General features: G+C 42.8%; 1 protein-coding gene across 1 annotated transcript in view; it reads left to right on the plus strand.

Moving 5' to 3' along the window:
* CSMD3 (CUB and Sushi multiple domains 3) overlaps positions 1-26,021 on the plus strand; it is a 712,581-nt gene that overhangs the window by 669,412 nt on the left and 17,148 nt on the right. The window contains exons 62-66 of the mRNA XM_056854045.1: positions 3,210-3,383; positions 5,102-5,175; positions 10,777-10,888; positions 12,763-12,942; positions 16,028-16,093. Of these exons, the coding sequence (XP_056710023.1) occupies positions 3,210-3,383; positions 5,102-5,175; positions 10,777-10,888; positions 12,763-12,942; positions 16,028-16,093 (606 nt within the window). The remainder of the gene's footprint in view (positions 1-3,209; positions 3,384-5,101; positions 5,176-10,776; positions 10,889-12,762; positions 12,943-16,027; positions 16,094-26,021) is intronic.

Raw genomic sequence — 26,021 nt, forward strand, 5'->3', positions numbered from 1 at the left:
TTGGACTTTTGTTTCAATATTATATTAAATTACCTGTTTTATACAGAAATTTTTTATTATCATAAAATTGCTGACATTGATGGATTTTTCCCCGGCTGCAGATTTCATTACAATAACAAATGTGTGCTGGCTCTTTACACAGGGGTTCTTGCATAGATTTTTCCCTCCCTTTAAAAAAAAAAATACTGATCTTTTAAAACAATGATTTCAGTGGATTTGATTATCTAAAAAGGGAAATGGAGCTGTGCCTTCATTGGCATAGGGGAAGCAAGTATGAATGGTACCATGTTGATGAAGTTTACTATGGATTTAGTGTAATGTTCCAGCCCCATCCTGTGCATGCTGACTCTGAAGTGAATCCTGTCACATTCATTGTGGAATTGTATGTGCAGCCGATTGCTGCCTTAGCTTGCAACCCACAACCTAAATCTCTTTGCATCCATGAGACGGTTCTGAATTGACTTTGTCATCCGCAACCTTATGTCATGATTCTGAGCCAAGGCTCTGAAGGTGCTCATGTACATACATAACTTCCCAATGGGGTGTGTGTGTGTGTTAAGTGCCCTCAAGTCACTTCCGAATGGGTACTGGCTCTCATATTCACTGTACTTTCAGGAGAGATCTGCATGTGCAGCGATGCATATAAAGGTATTCCTGACATCACAAGAAATTGGGAAGCCCTTGCAGACACATATGAGCTCTATCTATACGCTGGAGCTCCCATAAGCACATAACATCTGGAACCAACTTTGCTTATGTTTGTTTGAAGTGTGGAATTTGTTCGTATTCAATACACTACATTGTGCAGCATGTATCTCTAATCTCTTCTGCTTTTTCGGGTGTTCCCATGCTCCAAGTGCATCCTAGGTCCACAGCATTGGGATGGGCTCTATGGATTTAATGCATAGTAATATTTTATCAACCTGCAAATCTTAATCTTAATTATCTGTCCAGAAGTTGCAATTATCTAACTGTTCTTTTCTTTTCTTTGTCTAATTATTTAGTGTGATCAAAGAGTATTGGGTTGCATTTGCACAATTGTTCAAAACTAAAACAAAGGGGGACTCACTGGTATACCATACGGCATTATATTCCTGTCCAGGAATTAAGATCACAGGGAGAGGCCCTCCTGACTGCCCCATCAATCAAAGAAGCTTGTTTTATGGGTACACAAGAAAGGGCCTTTTTAGTGACAGCCCCACGATTATGGACAACCTCCCCAGGGAGGTGTGCCTAGCCCCCTCACTTTTGATCTTTAGGAGGCAGTTGAAGACGGTTTTATTTAGGACTGCATTTGTTCAAGTTTACTAGCTGTCCCAATTGTGACTTTAAATTTTGGGTTTTATGGATTTTTTAAAATTGTATGTATTTTATCTATGTTGTAAGCCTCCTTGAGCTCCAAAAGGAAGAGAGGAGGCTAATAAATGTGTAAATGCATAAATAAGCATTCATCACAATGTCTGATGTCATTGATAACAGTAACCCTACATCATGTTTGGGCGACAAGCATATTTTTGCTCACCCGCAAAGGCTCATAGTTGGCTTAATTAAACCTCAGGTTAGCGTGAACTGAGCCACAGTCTCTTTAAGAATTATCTCAGTAACCATTTCAAGTACCCTACAATTGAGGTCAGTTTTATTATTCCCATATACCAGTGGGAAGAGGGCTGAAGTCGAGAGAGAGTAGCTATTTATGATGTTCTTGGCTGAAGCAAACTTTGGATCAATGTGGTTTTTTTTTTCTTATTCATACTAAATTGTATAGCCACTGCAGTACACTACGCAAGCTCCCAGTTGAATTTCATTACAATAATGTATATTTACCTCTGAATCAAACGCTACATGTCCAGAGCATTGGGGATACAATGGATGGATGGATGGATGGATGGATGGATGGATGGATGGATGGATGGATGGATGGATGGATGGAGTTAGCTCCCCCAGCCTGATTATGTCAGTATGGAAATGAGGATGTTGAGCTCAGACATAGGGCCAGTTCAGAAACTTTCTGGTTGTTCCTTGAGCCTCATGTGAATAAAGTCTCATGGAAGAGCAAGGAAGTAATATCTTAATTAATGCGGTCATTGAGAGGTGCTGCATGGTAACAATTTGTCTGGATGCAGTGGCATATTTTCAGGCTACCACAGTCAAGCCAAATTGCTGCTGGGGAGCGGGGGCTGTATTCATGAACATGCAGGTCAGGCATTATTTCCTCCACTTGGCTGCTCTCCCAGGGATACTTAGCATGGAGCATTGTGAATCAGTACCTTTCAGCCCTTTTGTTTCTCATCCTGGGCTCTTTTCTCCCCTATTGCTGAACTCAATTCCTAAATCAGTAGCTATGCCTGCTGCTCCCCTGGCCTATCCGACATAAAACAGAAATATTATTAATTATTGCTTTCAGACTTGTCAGGGTGCCTTGGAAAATAGCAGGCTGAAAACTTCTGCTGAGAAAAGACAGGGCCCCTCGAAGATAAAGCCTGCAACCAAGACTAATGTTTTCTCGGCATAACTCCACATTCTGGAGTGAAATAAGACTGATGCAAATTGCCGTGGTCTCTAGTTTCCATGGTTACCCCATTCATACAGCGAGTTACAAAGCATCCAACAATAGCGTGTAGCTCGGGAAAGGCTGGGGAGAAATACTTGAAAGAATAATGGCATTTCTCAACAAATTCTCCCTTTAAAAAGTAGCTCGGCTCCCAGAGTACTTAGGGTTCATTTGTGTGAGGAATGTTGTAGGATGTTTCTTGGAAGTTCCAGGCATTGTTAATTTAAAGCAGCAGTAAAAAATGAATGCTGGGCCCTCCAGATATTAGCTTGACACAATATGTGCATCACTGGCCATTCAGGGATGAAGAGCTTGTACTGCTGCCGGCATATATCCATGAACACCTGAAGCTGCCTTATATTGAATCAGACCCTTGGTCCATCAAGTTTGGTATTGCCTGCTCAGATGGGCAGTAGCTCTCCAAAGTCTTTCACATCACCGACTGCCTGGTTCTTTTAACTGGGGATGCCGAGGATTGAACTGGGGACCTTCCGCATGCAAAACAGATGCTCTGCCATTGAGCTATTGCCCCCTCCTTTACTGTGTACCGTGTTTGCACATATGTGCTAAAGTTCTGCTTCAGACATGATGAAGCACAGAGAACCAGGGAACCTGAGGCATTGTTGACATGCTTGCTCTGTGTTATCTCTCCCTACAGCAAAGTTTTGTGGTGACCCAGGAGTACCTGCGCAAGGCAGAAGGGAAGGCAAGAGCTTCATATACCAGTCAGAAGTCTCTTTCAGCTGTAATCTTCCGTTTGTGTTGGTTGGGTCTGGTACTCGGATATGTCAAGCAGATGGTACATGGAGTGGGTCATCTCCCCGTTGCATAGGTATTAGTCATATTCTGTCACACGTTTCCCTCTTTTATTGCTAGTGCTGTTTTCACTGGGTTACCATATCTGCTTGTGCAGGGACAGTCACTTATTCCTCCAAAGAAACCCCATCTACATCTGCCTAAAACTTGGCTTCAGCGGATGAGAATCTCCAGAGCTGTTGGGAGGGAGCGAACAACCAGTGAGCCACTGTATTAACTGAAGTCCTGTCTGCTCATGGAGTTGGATGTGTGTATCCAAGCCTCCATATGTAGGATATTGACACACTGTGGGCACTTTCACACATGCTGAATGATGCACTTTCAATCCACTTTCAATGCACTTTGCAGATGGATTTTACTGTGTGAAACGGAAAAACCCACTTGTAAACGAATGTTAAAGTGCATTGAAAGTGGACTGAAAGTGCATTATTCAGCATGTGTGAAAGCACCCTGTGTCAAATAACCAGAGACCATCAATCAAATGTGGTAAGGGGGGGGGGAGGAAGGAGACAATGGTTCCTCTCTGTGATGCAGGTGGACACCAAATGGTACATAAAGTAACCCTTGGTGAATTTATGGCGGGAGGGGGGGACATATATATGAATTGCATCAGCAATGTCCACATATTTCCTTCATGTGCACCTGACAAATAAGATTCTTGCTCACAAAAGCTTCTGTGTGTAAAGTGCTGTCAAGTTGCAGCTGGCTTATGGTGCACCCATAGGTTTTCCAAGGCAAAAGATGCACAGAGGTAGTTTGGCATTGCCTGCCTCTACCTGATGGTCTTGGGCTTACTTGGTGGTTGCCCATCCAAGTACTAACCAGGACTGATCCTGCTTAGCTTCCAAAATCTGATGAGAATAGGCAAGCCTGGACCAGCTAGGTCAGGGTCACAAAAGCTTATACCACAGTAAATTTGATAGAGTTTATGGTGCCACAAGACACTTATTTTAGTTTCAGCAGATTGACGGTTCTCATTCTCTGTAATTTGTGTTCATCTGCTTTGTTTTACTAGGATACACTTTGATATACTTTTCAGTAGGAATGCTGAGTCCTGTGGATTGATTTCTGAACAAAAGGCCACAAGCTGCTTGCTTGAGTCGATTTTCTTTAAGCCAATTGTTCTGTTGACAAAACATAATATAAATTCATTCCAGAAATTCAGATCAGGCTCTTTTTAAAATATATATATATATATATAATATTATTTTTATAAAGGGATACATAAAATAAGAAGGGAAATAAGGGGAAGGGAAAAAAAAAAGAAGGAATCAGATCTAATTTTCTGCTTCCAAGCCTTACACAGTCTAAACTATCATCAACTCTAGCATCAGTTGTCTTAAGCATATAACCATTGTTGTAGACTCTCGCTAAGTGACTAGTAAATTAATTCTCTAAACTTCTCAATTAAATAAATATTCATGGCGCGTGAGTAATAGTCGTATAGAGGTTGCCATTTTGTCGTAAATATTGATTTAGTTCATTTTTAATAAGTGAGTTAATCTAGCCATTAATGCAAAATCAAAGAGTTTACTGCTCCATTCTGTAGTAGCTGGTATTGTATTGAGTTTCCAATATCTAGCGTAGACGATTCTGGCAGCCGAAGTTGCATAAGATGGGGCTCTTACTTTTGACGCTCCTGAATACTGTTTGAGTTGAGTTGGCTGCAGATTCACACTCTTAGAACCCATACAGAGATTTCAACTTTGTTTCGTAATTTTCTCTCTGTCTCAGAACCAAGTCGCACAGCATGTGAAAACCCTGGAGTTCCCCGTCACGGATCACAGAACAATACATTTGGTTTTCAGGTAGGTTGGGTGAAGTTTAATTTCTGTTACATTCTATAGCTGAAATTATTTTGCGGTCTTTCTGGTTCTGATGGGATTCTGAATGACTTGCTTAATTGGCAGCAACGTTGGAAGAACCTTTTTTCGAACTTGGCTTGACTTGTACAAAAAACCGGAAAAAATAGCTTCTTCCTCGTGAGCCCAGCTCTTTACATTCGAACACCCTGTCATGCTCCCGATGACATCACTGGAAAAAATGTCACAGCCTGAAAGCCTCTCCCATTGTTTGTGAGCCCCATGTTCCTTTGAAGGATGGGGTTATTCAGTGCATGCAAAATATGAGAAACAGGAGCAAGGGCAGGGACCCAGGAAATATACACAGTACTGAATTCAGTTTCAGAGTCACTGAGGTTTTAGCGAGCATATCCCATGCATTGCCAAGCTAGTCTCTACATCTGTGAAGGTTAAAGGCTTCTACTTTTAATGATATATAGGATTGAATCTTACCCGCCTTTCCTCTTGATGTCATTTAATTTTTTTTAACAGTGAGAGTAGTTCAACAGTGGAATCGGCTGCCTTGGGAGGTGGTTAGCTCCCACTCTCTGGCAATCTTCAAGCAGGGACTGGACACTTGTCAAGGATGCTTTAGGCTGATCCTGCATTGAGCAGGGGGTTGGACAGTGGCCTGAAGGGCCTGTTCCAACACTATGATTCTGTGATTTTATAATATCCCTCTGCACAGTAGCCCTCGCCCTGTATGGCTTCTGTTCATGTGTGTCCCATGATCTCCCACATAGCTTTTTCAGTAGTTGAAAGAACTACTCCCTCTTTTGTAGTGTCCCCCCCTCGACTTTTTTTTCTATAAAATTCAATCATGGATGCAGTGAGAAACTGATACGTTTGGAGTAGGGTTGCCAGGTCCCTCTTTGCCACTGGCAGGAGATTTTGGGGGCGGAGCCTTAGGAGGGCAGGTTTGGGGAGGGGAAGGACTTCAATGCCATAACGTCCAATTGTCAAAGTGGCCATTTTCCCCTGGGGAACTGATCTCTATCAGCTGGAGATAAGTTGTAATAGCAGAGGATCTCCAGCTACTACCTGGAGGTTGGCAACCATAGTTGGCAGGGGCTTCTTTGCTTGCCCAACCCACAGGTTTCCTGAAAAACTTACCTTTCCCAAAAAGTACTTGTCCATGTGGGCAATTCTTGGTAGAAAAACTGCTAGGGAATGGAATCCTTCTTGCACAGATCTTTTACTGCAGTTAGGGTTGCCAACCTCCAGATACTAGCTGGAGATCTCCTGCTATTACAACTGATCTCCAGTGGATAGAAATCAGTTCACTTGGAGAAAATGGCCGCTTTGGCAATTGGACTACATGGCATTGAAGTCCCTTCCTTCCCCAAACCTGGCCCTCCTCAGGCTCTGCCCCAGAAACTTCCCACCGGTGGCAAAGAGGGACCTGGCAACCCTAACTGCAGATCACAACCACTGCAACTTCATTTTGTAAAAGAAAAGGGGGAAACTAACCATAGCTTTAGTTTGGACTTGGTTGCCTGGTTTCGCTTATTGTTCTTGAGATTTTCTGTAGATACAATGAAGTCATTGGCATACCTCCAGTTGCAGACATACTTTACCCTTACCTTTAATCCTATCTGTCACATACAAATGAAACCATAATATCACCGAAATAAGTCTCTGCATGTAATGACTTCACTAACCTGTCTTGCACTTTATGGCAGATATTTCCTGAACAAATGTGCTGATTTTATAACGATAAAATATATTCAGATGTCAGTTTTTGCCCAACTTCATCTGCAAGCTTCATAAAAAAAATTGCTTCCTTGAAACGAACTGGGGGCTTGAAATATTTATGTACAGATATTGTTGGTAACATGTGAAATTGTTCATAGCACTCTGACCATAAGCCATTACAAGACAACAAGACAAGGTACTATTGAACGGAAATGACTGGGATTTATTTTGAGCAATCTGTCATGTATGCAAGACTCTTAAGGCCTATTGTTTTGTCCAATTTATTTGCCGTGTTTGTCCGTGTGACAGTATGTCTGGAAATAGAGCACCTTCCTTTATATTAATCCTGAAAAGCGCCCAAACACAAGTGGAACTGAGAAAGAAAAATAGCTGTTATCCTTGTGGTAGCCTCGCATGAACTTATGGGTCAGTTTTATGAAACTTTGTATGGAAACTCAGCATAGAGATAAGGAGCGAGTATAGTGTCAGGCCTGTGTCTCAGTTGGTTTCGTTTTCCCACTGACAAGCTCAAGGACTGTTATGCATACCTAAACTCTTTTGAAGCTGTGAGAACCACAGCGCTGTTTGTGTTTTGTAATCTCTTGCTTTTTTTCATGCTTTTATATTACCAAGTGCAAGCCAGCAAGCTCCATTGCTGTCACCTTTTCTTTGTGCTCTGTTAACCTATTTGACCAGTAAAAACCAACTTCTTTGGACCTGACTGTCTCTGATGTGGTTTTTGGTTCAGATTGGGCCAAGGGCTTACATATAGAAAGCTCTCTCTTTTTGTCAATTTAATGTTTACTCGGTGTGTGTAAACTGCTGTCAAGTTGCAGCTGACTTGTGGAGACCCCAGCAGGGGGTTTTCAAGGCAAGTGATTAAGCAGCGGTAGTTTGCCAATGCCTTCCTCTGCAAAGTCTTCCTTGGTGGTCTCCCATCCAAGTACCAACCCTGCTTAGCTTCTGAGACCTGATAAGATCAGGCTATACTATAGTATTCCACATTCCTTGATGCTTATTAAAACCTGTAAAAAACGTATACATACGTATTGTTGTTTTTTTACCATCAAACCATGCTGATTTATGGAGATCCTGTAGGGGTTCAAGGCAAGAGACACTCAGCGGTGGTTTGCCATTGCCTGCCTCCACGTCATGACCCTGCTATTCTCTGGAGGTCTCCCATCCAAATACTAGCCAGGGTCCAGGCTGAAAGAGTGTGACTAGCCCAAGGTCACCCAGCAAGCTTCCATGGTGTGAGTGGGGATTTGAACCTGGGTTTCCCGGATCCTAGTCCGACACTTTAACCATTAAACCATTCTGGCACCCAAGCCAAATTTCAATGTATCTTGTGGTAGAGACATTTCCACAAAAAACAAAAAATGTTTGTGGTGACAAATATCATTGTGTTTCTTAGTAACAAAGCATCCAGAGTTTCAAAAGATACTTTGACAGAAAGCAAAAACTTCTTTCCTTTTCCATGCTGAATAACTCACACCAATTTGATTCTTTTGGAAACTTTAAAACTACTAAAACTTATGTTTTGAACCTAAGGTCTTACATAACTAACACAGCCTTCATGAATTTTAAAGGACACCATCTAAAAACATATTGTCAGTAACTATATGTTTTTTATCTTAGGGTATTTTTCTACCCTACGCAACTATCTCTCTGTGATAAGGTAAATGTTCTGCAGGTTATCAGGAAGAATAATCAGGGCTATATATACAATTAAAATGGTTCCCTGGGTCAGTGGTTCTTAATAAATTCATAGCTGTTGCTCTTTTTGCCCATTTTGGAAAAAAACAGATTTCTGGGGTTGTTTTGCCAACTGCTGTACAGGTGACAATAGGGTTGCCAACCTTCAGGTACTAGCTGGAGATCTCCTGCCATCACAACTGATCTCCAGCTGATAGAGATCAATTCACCTGGGAAAAAATGGCCGCTTTGGCAATGGGACTCTCTGGCATGGAAGTCCCTCCCCAAACCCTACCCTCCTCAGGCTCTGCCCCAAAAACCTCCCGCTGATGGCGAAGAGGGATGTGGCAACCCTAGGCGACAATGGTTTTTATGCATGGCTGTTTCACTCGCTGTCACCCCTCTGATGGTTTTGGGTCTTCGTGTTGATTATGCATGCCGTTTCCACAGTCAGAGGTCGTCTCCCTCTCCTCCTGCCTTTCCCCATGTTTTGCCCGCGTTTTCAAATTTGAGTTAAAACAGGTCTCTGAAAATGTGAGCAAAACACAGGGAAACACAGGGGGAGACAGTTGGAAACGGCATGCATAATCAACACAAACACCCAAAGTTGTCGGAGGGGTGACTGCGACTGAAACAGCCATGCATAAAAGGCCACTGTTTTAAGAGGAGAAAGCTATACAGCCACTTATTTATTCTGCAAAAAAAAAAAAAAAAACCGGTACAACCAGAGGGAGCAAATTCAGCCTGGGGATATCTCCAAGGTTAAAAGCAGGCAGTTAATACTACAGGAAGATGAGTTTGTCCATAGAAAAGTGCCACCTTAGATAAGAAGCTGCCACAGCCATTGCTGCTTCATCCAGCACTTCAGGAAATGATTTTTTTAAAAAGCTGTAAATCTCTACTGAAGACTTTAAAAAGGATAGAAAATGTCCTGGCCTCAATTGTGTTCGCCAGGCTTATGTCAACTGGAAATTAAGGTTATTTCGCCCATCATGAAACGGATCCCAGATTGTCACAACACTGAACTGCTTTGGGGCTAATTTTGTGTGATCCGAGTTCGTTAAATATGCGGCAAAATCAGGTAGCAAAGTCAGTCTTGCAAATTGCCAGAGGAACTTCGCTGCCTCTGACTGCCCCCTTTGCCATATGCTTGCCAAATGCGGGGAACATGACATCAATTCCAATGACAGCTGTGTAAAGGTTTGCCTTTGAGTCAATTTTTGCAATACGTTTTAGGATGCAGGGCCCAGCCTAGGCCCTTTTATGGTGTGCAGAGGGAACTGGCAAGGAAAGCTGCTCGCAAATTGACCCGCTTTTAAGTACAAGTACACAGCCCTCTGCTGCCTGCAATCAAAAGGACTATAATCTTGGCCCCGGCAGACACGCAACATTGAATCCTGATTAGATCATTTTTTGCAATCAGAATTTGCAGGGTGTTCAGGCTCCTCGTCGAATCCCTTTCCAAGGAACTTCTGATTTGACCCAAGTTCAAGTCTGATACCCAGTCTTTCCACTGAAAGTTCTCCGGTCATTTCTTGGGGCCCAGAATTTCACACTTTGGGGAATGGGGCGGGGGAGGGGGGATTTTATTATTATTGATTCCCTTAGCCCAGGTCCAGGGCTACACACGTCTGGGTTCTGAGACTTCATCCGGGCCCTTAGAGAACCCTAAGTACTTGGATAAGGTTACCTCCCCCACCCGGTCTCTACAAACACTTGAGGAAAGGGGGTAAAAAATGAGGAAGGGAGACAAAGATTTGTAGGGTTGCCAACCTCCAGGTACTAGGTGGAGATCTCCTGCTATCACAACTGATCTCCAGATTATAGAGATCAGTTCACCTGGAGAAAATGGCCACTTTGGCCATTGGACTCGAAGGCATTGAAGTCCCTCCCCTGCCCAAACCCCGCCCTCCTCAGGCTCCACCCCCAAAATCTCCAGGTATTTCCCAACCCGGAGCAGGCAACCTTAAAGATTTGGGATGTGAGTGTTGGAGGGCAGGAGGGTTTCTGTCTTCACGTTGTGATACTCTGTGGTTTGTAGATTCCTTTCATGTGGGAAGATGTAATTAAAAAAAAAATCGGGCGTGAAAAATCAGTCAAATGTAGGTGCAACTGCAGTCAGAACTAAAAAAAAAATTCTCTTCTGACCAAACTGATTTATTATTCTTGTTCCCATAGGTAGGAAACGTTGTAGAGTTTCAGTGTAAGAAAGGATACCTGCTTCAGGGTTCCACAACCCGCATTTGTCTTCCTGATCTTACGTGGAGTGGGATTCAGCCAGAATGTATACGTAAGTAACAAAACGAGTATAAAAAAAGAAATCCCTAGAATTTAAGGGTTTTATCATGTATTTCGATTTTCTATTTTTTTAAAAAAATAAAGGCAATAGGGTTGTAGTTTTAATAATCCATCTTGAGTCTCAGTGAAGGGGGCAGAATATAGAAGGGAGTAAATAAATGAAATTTGTCACATTTTTGCCAGAAATGCAGTTGATTCAGGCTTTGTATCAAGTTTTGATTTTTAGACTGTATGCAACAGGTGTCCAAGTTCTTGCGCATATCCCAATTTTAAAGTGAATGGTTTAAATAGTATGTATACTACTCAATAGAGTAGGCAACCTCCAGGTAGTACCTGGAGATCTCCCGCTATTACAACTGATCTCCAAATGACCAAGATCACTTCCCCTGGAGAAAATGGCTGCTTTGGAGGGTGGACTCTATGGCATGATATCCTGCTCTTGCCCCTCCCCTCCCAAACCCCCCCCCCCCCGGCACCATGCTCCACCCCAAAAATCTCCAGGTCCTTCCCAACCCACAGATGGCAACCCTACCACCCACACAAAAATGTTTTCTTTTTGTTAAATGTCTATTTTTTTCTTAAGGCACAATTCTCATTCGCTGAACCAAGGGAGCATTCATGTTTGGAAACGAAGATAAAATAGACCTACCATAAAAAAAAAAATCTCTATAACAAGATTTCTTAAGAGACATTTCAGAGTAGGGTTGTTAACCTCCAGGTGAGGCCTGTAGTTCTAGAATTACAACTGACCTCCACACTACAAAGATCAGTTTCCCCAAAGGAAACAGCGACTTGGGAAGGTGGACTCGGTGGCATCATATCCCTAATGAGCTCCTTTTCCCCCCCCCCAAAGTCCACTCTCCCCAGACACCGCCCCCAAATCTCCAAGAACAAGCCAAGCCAGAGTTGGCAATCTTATTTCTGAGTCTTGAGATACCGATTTATTTTGTTTATTCTGATTGTTCTTTGATTTGCTACCCCCCCCCCCGCCAAATTACCATTAGCGCCAAATCTACTACTACCCCTCTTGTACTGGGACATTCCTAATGTTCTGGTACTTCTCCCAGATAAATCACTGTCTCTGTTGTTGCCTTTTGGGGATGACTTGTTTAAATTTTGTTTTATCTGAGTAGGGTACAGCCAAACCTTGTCTCTAGTTAGGGTTGCCCGGTCCCTCTTCGCCATCAGTGGGAGGTTTTTGGGGTGCAGCCTGAGGAGGGTGGAATTTGGGGAGGGGAGGGACTTCAATGTCATAGAGTTCAATTGCCAAAGCAGCCATTCTCTCCGGGTGAACTGCTCTCTATTGGCTGGAGATCAGTTATAATAGCAGGAGATCTCCAGCTACCACCTGGAGGTTGGCAACCCTATCTCTAGTGCACAGCACCGCATACCAGTGCACAGCCAACTATTTCACATGGCTGTCGTACAATTTGAACACTCACTATCTAGTCTTTTAAGGCAGTGAAGGGGAGCAGAAACTAATATAGCCTATAGCAGGCAGAGCACAGTGTTAAGACAATGACTAATAATGGAAAAGTGGGCTCAGCTAGCGGTCGTGGTTATGAAAATACGGATGTTAGAATCATGACCTTATTTTCATCAGTGAAATAGCAGTGTGTATGTTAGTTTGGGGTTTTAACTATATATGCTTAAGCGTTGAGTGTAATACATTACAGTAATGTTTTCAAATGCAGGCTTTTGTTCCTGGCCTATGTCAGACTTCATCCTGGCAGGCTGTCCAGGATGTGTTGTCTTGCAGTACAATTAGCATCTCAGATTTTTTTTTTTTTTTTTTTTTGGGGTATTCTTCTTCTTCTACTTGTTTGTATTTTGAGACATAAAATGTCAACATGGCTTTCTTTTTAGCTCACAGCTGTAGACAGCCAGAATCTCCAGCTCATGTGAATGTTGAAGGAATGGATCTTCCGTCTCTTGGCTATACCCTTATATATACCTGCCAACCAGGGTATTTCCTAGCAGGAGGCTCAGAACACAGAGTCTGCAGATCTGATGGAACTTGGACAGGGAAGGTTCCCGTTTGTGAAGGTAAACCTCTTTCCTACTTGATTTCATGAGGCAGGATTCCTGCTGGAAGAGATGCGGAGCTGAAGCTGCTTCGTGTCTCTTTCTGCTCACTCTCAGTGGTAGAAATTGACATCAAGTCACAGCAGAACCTACGGCGACTCCATAGGATTTTCAAGGCAAGAGACTTTAGAGGTGGTTTGCCATTGCCTGCCTCTGCATGGGCTGAGAGAGTTCGGAGAGAACTGTGACTGGACTAAGGTTACCCAGCAGACTTCAATTGGAGGAGTGGGGAATCAAACGGTTCTCCAGATTAGAGTCTGCCGCTTTTAACCACGATACCATGTTGGCTCTCGCTCTTTCTCACACTGGTGTAATATCTATTACCAGCTATACTAAAGGCAAGACTCACCTTTGCTGCCATTCTTTTCTGCCCTACCTCCAGCTGCTTCGACATTTTTTTATAATGGATCTGTAAAGCGGGTTTGTTGAATAACAGAGACTGGCTGTCAGTCATTGAGCATCATGGCTTAAATGGGATTTTAACCTAGGTCTCTATGATCCATACTGAAGAGTGTACGAAATTAGAGGTCCCTTTGGGGGAGGGGCCGTGGCTCAGTGGTAGAGCATCTGCTCGGCATGCAGAAGGTCCCAGGTTCAATCCCCGGCATCTCCAGCTAAAAGGATCAGGTGGTAGGTGATGTGAAAGATCACTACCTGAGACACTGAAGAGCTGCTGCCAGTCTGAGTGTTCACAGGAAGTCAGACCTTTAGGCTTACACTGTCTACACTGACTGGCAGCAGCTCTCAAGTGTCTTGGGTGGAGGGTTTCACATCACCTCCTACCGGATCCTTATAAACTAGAGACGCTGAGGATTGAACTTGGATCTGTCGCATGCAAAATAGATGCTCTACCACTAAGCCACGGCCCCATCTAATCCAGACATCCAGTCTAGTATACCACGGATTCTCATGATAAAGTCTCTTAAGAAATTTAATGTCCCAGATAATATACTAGATGCAATTTACCTCCAATACTACATCCAGTGTGGTGTAGTGGTTAAGAGTGGTGGACTCTGATCTGGATAACCGGGTTTGATTCCCCACTCCTCCACAAGAGTGGTGGAGTCTAATCTGGTGAACTGGGTTGGTTTCCCCACTCCTGCACATGAAGCCAGCTGCGTGACCTTTGGCCAGTCACAGTTCTCTGAACTCTCTCAGCCCCACCTACAACACAAGGTGTTTGTTGTGGTTAGAGAAAGGGAAGGAGACTGTAAGCCGGTTTGAATCTCCTTAAAAAGGTAGAGAAAGTCTGCATATAAAAACCAACTCTTCTTCTTCTTTTAAAAATCAGGAAATGAAGAGTTAAGATAAACCTCTTTCTTTCTTCCTCTCTCTGTTTTGCCAACTTCTCTACACTTCCTCCTACACAGGCTTTAGACTGATTTTTGTTTTGTAAACTTTGGCAGTTGTGAAGTAAATTAATTGGCAAGCAGGCAGCAAAAGAGAAGGGCCTCATATACTTATATTCAGTTGCCCAAGACCTTATCAAGGAGGGCCAGCTTTTAAAAAGTCTTCTCTGGAGGAGCCTTTTTTCATCTTATTGATAAGTACTGAAAACCTGTAAAAGCCTTCAGAAGGAAATGTTGTTAGGAGAAAAAGCAGCATGTTCCCTTGTCCTCTCTTGTTGTGGATGAAAATATTTTTCACAGAAAAAGGATTGAAAGAAATAAAAGAATGTCATTGCTTTCATCTGTCTCATAGTGACTCAAGTTACAAAAGACATCTCAGTAATAAGAATCCATGCAGCAACTATAAAGTTAGTCAGCCAACGGTACATGCACTTCTTTTCCATTTTGTAGATTCATTTCTTTCCTGAAATTTGTAACTTTTGACAGGCCTGGAATGTAAGAAATAGCATGACTTAGGTTTGAAGAGGAATGAGGCTGGTGACATTTTCAGAAGCCTCTGGATATATATTCCTAAACCGTAACTGAGGGTATCGTATTTTGGTCACATTATGAGAAGACAAGAATCACTGGAAAAGACAGTCATGCTAGGAAAAGTTGAGAGCAGCAGGAAAAGAGGAAGACCCAACAAGAGATGGATTGACTCAATAAAGGAAGCCACATCCCTCAATTTGCAAGATCTGAGCAAGGCTGTCAAAGATAGGACATTTTGGAGGACATTTATTCATAGGGTCGTCATGAGTCTGAAGCAACTTCACGGCACTTAACACCCACAAACCCTAACACCCTAACCTGGATGGCCCAGGCTAGCCTGATCTCGTCAGATCTGAGAAAACCTAAGCAGGGTCGTACTTGGATGTAGTACTTGGATGGAAGACCATCAAGGAAGTCCAGAGTTGCTATGAGGAGGAAAAAGAAGAGTTGGTTTTTATATGCCAACTTTCTCTACTACTTAAGGAAGAATCACATTGGCTTACAATCACCTTCCCTTTCTCTCCCCACAACAAACACCTTGTGTTGTAGGCTGATTGCAATATAGTCCATATAAGGGGAGACCATGCTTCAGAGCCCCAATGAAGCTCCAGCAGTAGGAATACAGTCTTCTAGAATAGCTCTGTTTCAATGTCCCTCTTCAGTTCCACACCTCTATGAGTCCCCTTCATTACAAATATACAGTAAATACAATCAACAAAAGTGCATATAACCAATTTAGCCCTTCTATGTTGATTTTTTCTTAGTGTAACCTCAATAACATAGAGGTGTTAATCAAGCATAAATCCATTGACTTCAGTTGGTTTACACTGGAGGAACTCTGCATAGGATTGCCCTGTTAAGGCATAATTCAAGATAAGTCCCTTTAATTAATAGGGTTGCCAGGTGGGTGGTTTCGGCACCCAAGTACCCGCTAATCCACCCGGCTACTCCGAAACGGGAAACAGGCACATGTGTGATCACCCCAGACCCATCCCCTAAAACTCCCCACCAATGGAGAGGGGGAAGCTGGCAACCCTTATTACTTAATGGTATCAAGTATAGGTGTCACAGTGCATGTAATATGTGAGCATGTATGTTATACAGAAAATTAAAATAGTTTTGTTAATGTATTCCTGCTCATTCGTTGGCATTTCTTATATCAACAGCTGGTTCCAAAATATTGGTGAAAGACCCTAGGCCAGCCTTGGGAACACCCAGTCCCAAATTAAATGGTGAGTATTTTGATTTCAGAAATTTATGATACAGTTGAGAAGCAAAAATGCCAAGATCCAAATCACTTCTTGTTAGTATAAAAATATAGAGCAGAAATCTCAGAAATCTACAAGTGTTAAAATATATGGAATTAGGGTTGCCGGACTCTCACCGGGGGTGGGAGATCCCCCTCTCCCCCCACTGGCCAGCATACTTTCTGTTATCCAAACATAACCCGGCAAGATTTGTTTTATATGCCTTATACCTATATATGTCACCTTTCAGCACCTTCTCTAAAAAGCCAAATTCAGTCTATGCTTGTTCTCTTCTGTCGGTAAACACAGACTTATCATTAAATGTTGTCAAATAAACGTTTGCAAGCTTAAACAATGTGGAAAGCAATTAAATAAAGGCACAAACTTTATTCCTTTGTTGCAATCCCATCCACATATGCATTTTACAGATTTTCGGAGTATGGTTTCAAGATATAATAAACATAAGGGAGATGTATAGAACTTATAGATTATGAAGACATTTTTAAAGTTTAGCAAAACTCTTTTCTCTCTGTAGTTTCTAAAGGAGCAAAGGAACATTGATTGAAGAATTTATTTGTCTTCAGGAAGGTTTATAGATTTTAGGGTTGCTTCACAAGTTCACCTAGTACAACAATGAAAATCCATTTGTGGAAGCATTCATTGCCCATGTACCTGCATGTGGTCTGATTTGCCTCTAAGTCGTAATGCTCATCTGGACCCTGGATTGATGTGAATGAGAAGGGGAAGAAATTGGGACTATCTAGGCCAGCTGAATAAGAGCCAACCTGAGAATTTGTTCTTTCCTTTCTGCAGATAATGCAAAGCCTGGACCTGGCCAGAGATGTGAGCCTTTGGCTCATGCTAAAGGGCAAGAACCAAAGGGCATTTAGCCTGTGTCCCTTTGTGTGCCATGCTGGTGGAATTGTCACCAGCTTGGGACATTCTTGCTGCTCATTATCAACTTGAAGTTTTTTATTGGGGGGTTGTATATATTTTTGTAAATTTTATGTTTTATGTTTATATAATTTTGTAAGCTGGTTTGCTTCCCCACTGTGGGATAGAATATTCTGAATAAATATTGGCACAAATTGTTAGTTGAGCATGAGGAGAGCTAAACAGGGATGGGTATTTGTTGTTGTTGTTGTTGTTTTGTGGTTTTTTTACCTCTGTAGAGTTAATCTCTATAGAGGACAAATATCTGGACGCTGACATTTGTGAAATGTGTTGTCTTTATTCTGAGTACACGTGCTGAGAAACCAATTGGCTGTGTCTAATACGCTTAGGCACTTTTGAAAACCCTGGTTCAGATTCTTTGTGACATTCTTATAAGTAAGCCAAAAATTGTCAACAATTTCTTTTATATCTTTTCCCCTCCTCTTGGATAATGATACCCAGATCCTTCACTCGTTCTATGTCTGTCATAATTTGAGCTATGCTGAAAGCGGGTGGGGGGAGAAGAGGAGTCACTTTTTGAGAATATTTGCATCAACAGTGAAAAGTCCCCCTTTAAGCAATTTTGGGGCACTGCAGTGAAACAATGTTGACTAAAGTATTTGTTTTGGGTCCCCAATGGAAAGAAAGGCAGGGTATAAATGAAACAAATAAATAAAAAAATCAGAATGACCTCAGTTGATGATCCCATGCATCCAGTCCATGAAACAACTGTCATTTGCTTGCCATTGTCATATTGACAAATCTGATTGTGTATGTAGCTCAATGATGTCATCACATTTCATATGTGATCCCTGACTGGCTAAGATCCCATAGCAAAAGAAAGAAAGAAGCTGTAACAAAGGGGGAAATGATGGTGGCAATCTGTTGTGAAAAAGGCAAACGTTCTCAAGGAACATAGAATAATATTTCAGACCTCTCTATAATTTTGCTTTCACTCAGAAATAGGTTGCCATTTGGAAAAGCCTCCTCTTTTTGAGGCCTCCTCTTCAAATCATCTTGGCTTCACTTTACCATGATTCTGGGAGCACTGAAATATGTGTTCTGGAATCTTATCACCTCCTATATTAATTACATCTCAAATCAGGATTGATTGTATTATTTGGTCAAAACAGTCAGTATAATCAAATAATCCGGTGTTCAAGAAATTTATTTTTGCAAGTCGCCAAATATACAAGCTCATAGAACCTTTAAACTTTTTTATTTCTATAGCACGGTCCTGATACTTCGTGAAATCAAATAGCAGCTTATTCACAAGCCATAGTCTTCCTGCAGAAACACAACATGGAAACACTTCCCGCCCCCTTTCTAGTGGCCCTGGCAGCTTGTTCCTGCACCCCTGGTCAGCAACTACAGCAATAGAGGCTTTATTAAGGGCTTTTCTTAGGGGAACTCATCTGTTATCTCCTGTGCCTTGAGTCATGCACAGACATGAACAGCCGAGTCGTATCAGAAGGGGAGGTTTCTGCAAAAACCTTTCCTTGCTTATCTGGAATGGGTTTAAAGATTACTCTTGTCTCATCCTCAAAGAAAGAAACATAGTAGGGCATGGACCAGGGGCTGTACTGACAGCCAGATGGAAAGAAAGCCTTTGGGGCCAAATCTGATTCCTGGGTTTCCAGTTGCTTGCTTCAGCATTTGCTGTACAAGCCAGTGTTTACACTACAATGAATAATGCAAAGGCATAGCCAAGAGGGAGTCTTATCTCCTAGTTTTCTTTTCTTTTATTGCCACTAGGGCATCTTGCATTGCTTCTGTACTGGACCCTTCAAGTGTGTACCTGATCTAACCAAAGTCTTCAAGCCCCATGAGCATACGCTTATCCCAACCTTTAAAATCACTGGACTCTAGCAGTGTTGAACATTGGTTTGCTCATTCTCCTTGTTTTTACATTAATGAGAAGTGATTTTGCATTTAATTATGCGGCTGAGTATACAGTTGGCAGTATCACTACTGTTCAGTATGATGAATTATGTACATATAAAGTATAATGCAATAACCTGTCATTTAGCTATCATTTTTCATCTGAGTGTGGTTACTCCAAAATATCTGAACGGTAAGTATAGAAATAAAGGAAGAAAGGAACACCTAGAAAGATGGAGGATGACTAATAGGTGTTCAGTGCAACTTTCTGTAGTAATGTTGTTGTGTTTAGAGCCCCATTACATGTTACATTTCTCTTGGGATGCCCACAGATTGAGTCAAAATATGTGCCCTGGAGTTCTGAGCTTCCTGGGGGCTCGTGGGCCCAGTTTGCAATGGGGCCATGGGGAAACCTTCCCCCCATGTTGCTGTCATAACCTGAACTGCTTCTGGGAAACTGTTTTTTTTGGGGGGGAATGTATAAGGAGCCCTGTGGTGCAGAGTGGTAAGCTGCAGTACTGCAGTCAAAAGCTCTGCTCACAACCTGAGTTCGATACCGACGAAAGTCGGTTTCAGGTAGCCAGCTCAAGGTTGACTCAGCCTTTCATCCTTCCAAGGTCGGTAAAATGAGAACCCAGCTTGCTGGGGGTAAAGTGTAGATGACTGGGGAAAGTAATGGCAAACCACCCCATACATATAGTCTGCCTAGTAAACGTTGGGATATGACATCACCCCATGGGTCAGTAATGTTCCCGTGCTTGCACAGGAGACTACCTTTACCTTTAACTTGTATACTATCAGTACATGTGGAGCCCCCAAATAGTTCCCCAGGGCCATTTCAGGTCAAGAGAAAGACACTTCTATGTATGTCCTTCATTTATACCTTGACTTTTTCCCCAATGGGGACCTAAAGCAGCTGTCATTGTTCTCTTGTCCTCAGTTGTATCACCACAGAAACAACCCTGTGAGGGATGGTAGACTGAGACTATGTGACTGGCCCAAGGTCACCTAGCAAGCTTTCCTAGCTAGGGTTGCCAGGTCCCCTCTCTCTTCCGGTGAGAGATTTTGGGGTGGGGACTGCATGTGCGCAGCCGTGAGTGATGTGATCCCGCCACTTCCGGTTTACTTCCATAAGTGCCAAAGCACAACAGGATGATTTACCACTCAAACCCCCATTTGAGTGGTAAATTGTCCCGTCATGCTGCTGTGCTTCCGGGAGTAAACCAGAAGTGATGGGATCGTGTTGGTCATGGTCGCATGCATGCACGATCCTTGCTGTGAGCCGGCTGATGGATTGATGGGCAATTGCCCGCCATTCCAAGCCACTTAGCAACCCTATCCTTATCAGCGTAGGGATTCAAACTTGCATTTCCAAGAGCCTAGTTTGACACTCTAAGCAAGTTCCCATTCCTTGCATGCCACCGTCCTAATCTGAATGAAGGCCACACAAGACCAGGAACACATGGAATTCTAGACATGTAGAATCATAGAGTTGGAAGGGACCACCAGGGTCATCTAGTCCAACCCCCTGCACAATGCAGGAAATTCACAACTACCTCCCCCCCACACACACCCAGTGGCCCCTACTTCATGCCCAGAAGATGGCCAAGATGCCCTCCCTCTCATGATCTGCCTAAAGGTCATAGAATCAGCATTGCTGATAGATGGCCATCTAGCCTCCAGAGAAGGAGCACTTAACATGTCCCGAGGAAGTCTGTTCCACTGAGGAACCGCTCTGTTAGCAAATTCTTCCTAATCTCTAGACGGAAACTCTTTTGTTTTAATTTCATCTCGTTGGTTCTGGTCCGACTTTCTGGGGCAACAGAAAACAACTCGGCACCCTCCTCTACATGACAGCCCTTCAAGTACTTGAAGATGGTTATCATATCCCCTCTCAGTCTTCTCCTCTTCAGGCAAAACATACCCAGGTCCTTCAACCTTTCCTCATAGGACTTGGTCTCTCTGCCCAACTTGTCTCTTGCCCAACCCATGTGCAGCCCCAGAATAAAGTTAACATAAAGGCTGGCCATAGGGTTGCCAGGTCCCTCTTTGCCACCAGCGGGAGATTTTTGGGGTGGAGCCTGAGGAGGGCGGGGTTTGGGGAGGGGAGGGAGTTCAATGCCATAGAGTTCAATTGCCAAAGCAGCCATTTTTCTCCAGGTGATCTGATCTCTATCGGTTGGAGATCAGTTGAATTAGCAGGAGATCTCCTGCTACTACCTGGCAGTTGGCAACCCTAGTGGCCCAAGAGTCTCACCTATTTTTTTTAATCAAAGTTGATACAATGAATGAAGTGTGAGAGTGGACGATTTGGGGTACTCAGAGGGGAAGGACAGTATATATTGTATTTATGTGACAAAGTCCTATAAAAAAGAAATTAACAAGAAGCCAGCCAGATGCAAAAAACGTTGTCCTAGTTTTCTGGCTCTCTGCTCATATTGCAGCACATAAGCAAAGTCACCCCTCCTCCCCGCTCCACTTGCCCACTTTAATTTGCTTAGATAAGAAACAAGGAATGCTTTAGAAAATAGATCCATCAACACACACGGTTATAAATTCAGGAAGAAGAAATAATGGCTAGCAGGAACAGCTGCATTATTATGATAGCTCTTTCTATGTCATTCTTTTTCTGCTGCTATTAGGACCAAGAATTAGTGGTGAGTGGGCAATTTTGTTCTGAATTTCTCCATGGGCCTGGAAAAAAAAAAGGAAGATGGAAACTTCATACAGACAGATGAAGCCGCGTTAATTTGGCTTGCCTGCATGCCAGCATTTTATGATATGCAGATGCCAAAGTAAACTTTAAATCTTATGATTTAAATGGGCAGTCTCTTAGCTGGAGAACCGAGAGTCAGCAACAATGATTGGGTGTAGGGTTGCCAGGTCCCTCTTTGCCACCGGCAGGAGGTTTTTGAGGTGGAGCCTGAGGAGGGTGGGGTTTGGGGAGGGGAGGGACTTCAATGCCATAGAGTCCAATTGCCAAAGCGGCCATTTTCTCCAGATGAAATGTTCTCTATCAGCTGGAGATAAGTTATAATAGCGGGAGATCTCCAGCTAGTACCTGGAGGTTTGGAAATCAAACTGCAAAACTAGTGCCCAAAAGGAGGAAATACAACAGACAGACGGCACTTATGGCAAAAAAGCACGAAACTGTATTGCTTAACAAAGGAAGTCAATGTAATATAAGCACATAAACACAAGCAAAATGGCAAAGACAAAGTACATGTGCAAAGTCACAGTGCTCTTACACAAGGTAAGTACCAAAACAACCATATAGGTCAATAAAGTCCAAGGGGTTTAACGCACGGCCAATTTGTCTCGCTTTTGTGCCTTAATAGTAGCGAATCTCCGTGGTCCACACGCACGACCGTCCAAGTGCTGCGCATCGGACCCACCTTAGTAGCGAATTAAGGCAAAAAAAAACGGGTTAAGCAATCCCTGTTTTCTAGCGATCTTTTCAGTGCTAAACCGCTACTTTTTTTTAATTTCGCTACATTACTGGAACACCGGCGTGCGTGTAATCACATGACTAGCCCGCTACTAACCTCCTTTCGTTCAAGGACACGCCCCTTACTGGTCTCCCTCACATAGGCGTAAACTTTGGGGGGGGCTCAAGCCCTCGAGCCCCCCCCCGAACTTGCGAGGGGGGACTGAGCCCCCACCCCAAGGCAAATGGCAGCTGAAGCACAGTCCTGTCCTACCTTCCTTTTGTATAGGCTGACCCGTTTTTTGTCACATTTCCTGGCCGTCCCGTCTTTTTAATTAAAATGCCCATTTTGTCCTGTTTTGAATAAGCCCAGCCAGTTTTGTTGCCTCGCCCTCACAACACAGCTTTATTTACAATGGGAAGGAAAAGGCACAACTTTCCAGCTTTGGGTGGAAGCAAAACGCGGTCCGTCAATCTGATCAACGCGTTCCCATCCGCTGTGCTGTTGCGAGCCTCTGAAGCGGCACGCTGAAAAATGTACAAGGCTTTCCTTCCCCTCTCCTCTGGGCTGGCCACCTCGGGATCATCGCAGCTAGTTTCCGGGTGTGGGTGGAAGCAAAGAGGTGAAGTCGGGATGCACTAAAATGAATGACAGGCTAGCCGATTAGAAACAATGGGAGAGGATGCATAGCCTATTGAAGGAGCCTGGATTGCCAATTGCCTTGCATGAGCTCCATTGAAATACATTACAGCACAAACAGAGTTGCAAAGAAAATGTGGAATGGATTTTCCAGTAAGATCTCTAAACCCAGAGCTCTGGAACTGGAATGACAGCCCATGGGACTAGCACAATCCATCCTGTCATCCACACCAGCTTCTACTAGTGAGTTCGTTTGCAATGCCTGTAAACTTCTGAGGTATGCTAGCTTCACCAGATTGCCGGTTTTCTAACATCTCAGCAAAAAAATACCCACATCATTTTTTCAGTAGCACCAACGCACCTCCCTCACTCTAGTATGCATTCCACTGCCCCACTCCAAAAAGCCATTTTATGCCTGAGAAGATCAATGCTTAACAGGTTGAGACGATGGTATACCGGAACGCTGGTGTTCCAAGAAAAAAGGGGAGAATTGCCCTTTGATTGGATAACCCCTCAGCCAATCCTTGGGCGATGTCACTCCCCTGCTATCCCGCACTGCGAACTATCCCACATTATATGGTTGGTTCAAACGCACGGGGAGCCTCCAGCAGCTACTTGTTTCAGACTTAATGTGGGATAGGCTGGCGTCATGCGTTTGATTATCCAGACTTAAATATTGTGGGATTAAAATATTGTGGGATAACAGAGGAGCGAACCAGGAACATTCTGCCCATGCGTTAATGCCCCAAGAATGCCAAAAAAAGATTCCGGTATAGAGTCCTATTTCGCTTAAGCTTTTTCGATTCTGGCAATCCCGCGACGATCAGTCACAGTTCCACAGAACATATGTTCCAAAAACAAGGCTTGTAGCCCCTCAGTACTAGCGGATGGCGAATCTGCGTTAGTCAAGGTTAAGCTCACTTATTTTAGTGGGTTTGGCATGAGTAACTTTGCATAGTCTTGCATTGCTAGATGTTAATTGTTTGGTGTGCAGGTCTCTAATTCTCTAGGAGCTTTCCATTCCTGCCACTTTGTTGGACCAAACTGAATCTCAGGTCATCCTTCAGCATTAGGGTTGCCAAGTCCCTCTTCGCAACCAGCGGGAGGATTTTGGGGCGAAGCCTGAGGAGGTTAGCATCAATAATACCAATGGAAACAAAAAAAACCCCAGTGAAAACCAACCAAAGAAGTCCAAAGTACTACACGAATTCAGAGATGAAGACTCCAAACTTCTGAATTAAGGATTTAGGACTATTTAAATGTCCAAAAGGGATAACTTGCAATATTTAGTAATTCCAATCCATGCCTATAATCAGTCCCATAAATGATTCATTGACTGGTCACTACACTAAGGATGAAAGGTTCACAAATTATTACATTAAAAATTGTGATTTCCCTTCCACAAAATCATAGTCACAGCAATTATATTTATTTATTTATCAATTTACCTGCTTATTATTTAAAATGTTTATTAGCTACCTTTCTTCCATACAGAACTCGTAAGCTACACTGGTCAATCTGTATGTGATGAGCATTGTTTTTAAATGCTACCAAATTCCTTTCTTCTCTGCTGTTGATAAGGAGCTACATCCTTATATACCTTTGTTTCTGGTGTAAGTACGAGAAGATTAAAGTTGTACTCAAGAAATGCTGCCTTTTCTGTTACCGAACTTTTAAGCAAGTTTCTCTAATGGCATTGGCTTATTATTCTGTTTACTGCCTCAGCATATATGCATAAGGGATTGTGGCTACTTACTAAAAAGTGCATATTGTACCAGGAGGTAATAAGTAGGCTTGAACGGAGAAACCAAATTTCGCTAAAGACATTAAAAGCCCAAATCAACAGCAAATGTAAGAACATATAATACATGGAGTGAAGTAGCCTCAATCATCGCAGGACATAAAAATGTGTATTATTGCAGTGCTGGATCGCTGTTTAAATTTTTCACTCTGTGTATTTATTGGCGTGTCCCCACATTTTTTAATATTTCAGAATCCAGAGATTTTAATCTTCAAAGCTGAGCATGACGCTGTATGCATCAATTCAGATTTAAGAGGCTAATCCAAACGCTTATTGAAATCACCGAAACTTTCCCCATTGATTTGGCTTTGCGTTAGAGCTTACCTCATCATTCTGCACTTCAATTTATATTGCTTAACATTCATTTATTCCTCGGCAAGCTTTAAAAAATGTGAGAAATGCTTAGGAGGCACTAAAAGGAGCTGTTGAATCGTTTTCTTCATTAAAGAAAGATTTTGTGTTCTAAACCCCGATGAATACACTTTAAACAATTATCAAGCTTAGAACAGTTCTAAATTATCTTGAAGGTTTTACGCAGCTTAAATTCTCCAAGGTCGCAAAACTACATACACTTTCTTAGAGGCAAGCCTTAATGGAGTTCAGTACTAGCAATTAGTAAATTATTATTTTGAAGTAGAAGTGGTAGTAGTCGTGTTGAATGTACCGCCGGAAAAGTAGATTGGAAAAAGTCATTCTGGTAGAACTACAGTCTTCTTCAAATCTAACGCAAAGTTGACTTCCAACCACACATGCATTGGATATTAATTTAGAATTGCCTTGAAGCCTTTAATTTACAATATACTGGGCTGTGGCTCAGTGGTAGATCATCTGCTTGGCATGCAGAAGGTCCCAGGTTCATTCCCCGGCATCTTCAGTTAAAGGACCCAGGCAAGTAGATGAATTGAAATATCTTTACCTGAGACCCTGGAGGGCTGCTGCCAGTCTGAGTAGACAATACTGACTTTGATGGACCAAGGGTTTGTTTCAGAATAAGGCAGCTTCAAGTGTTCATGTGTTCAATTAGATAGCAAGGATGAGATCTAGGAGTTTCTACCCCCATGTTCTCCGGGGTTGTTTAAAACTACACCAGTGTTCTTGCTGTCATAATAGCCCTTTACACACAACTCCTCCACATGTAGACTGAATGCATAAAGGCAAATTGGGCATGAGCATGCTGGCCCCACACTTGACTCCATGTGATCACTGTTTTGTAAGCATGACCTCTGTGTGC

The sequence above is a fragment of the Euleptes europaea genome, chromosome 8 (assembly GCF_029931775.1).
Source record: "Euleptes europaea isolate rEulEur1 chromosome 8, rEulEur1.hap1, whole genome shotgun sequence".
Lineage (NCBI taxonomy): Eukaryota > Metazoa > Chordata > Lepidosauria > Squamata > Sphaerodactylidae > Euleptes > Euleptes europaea.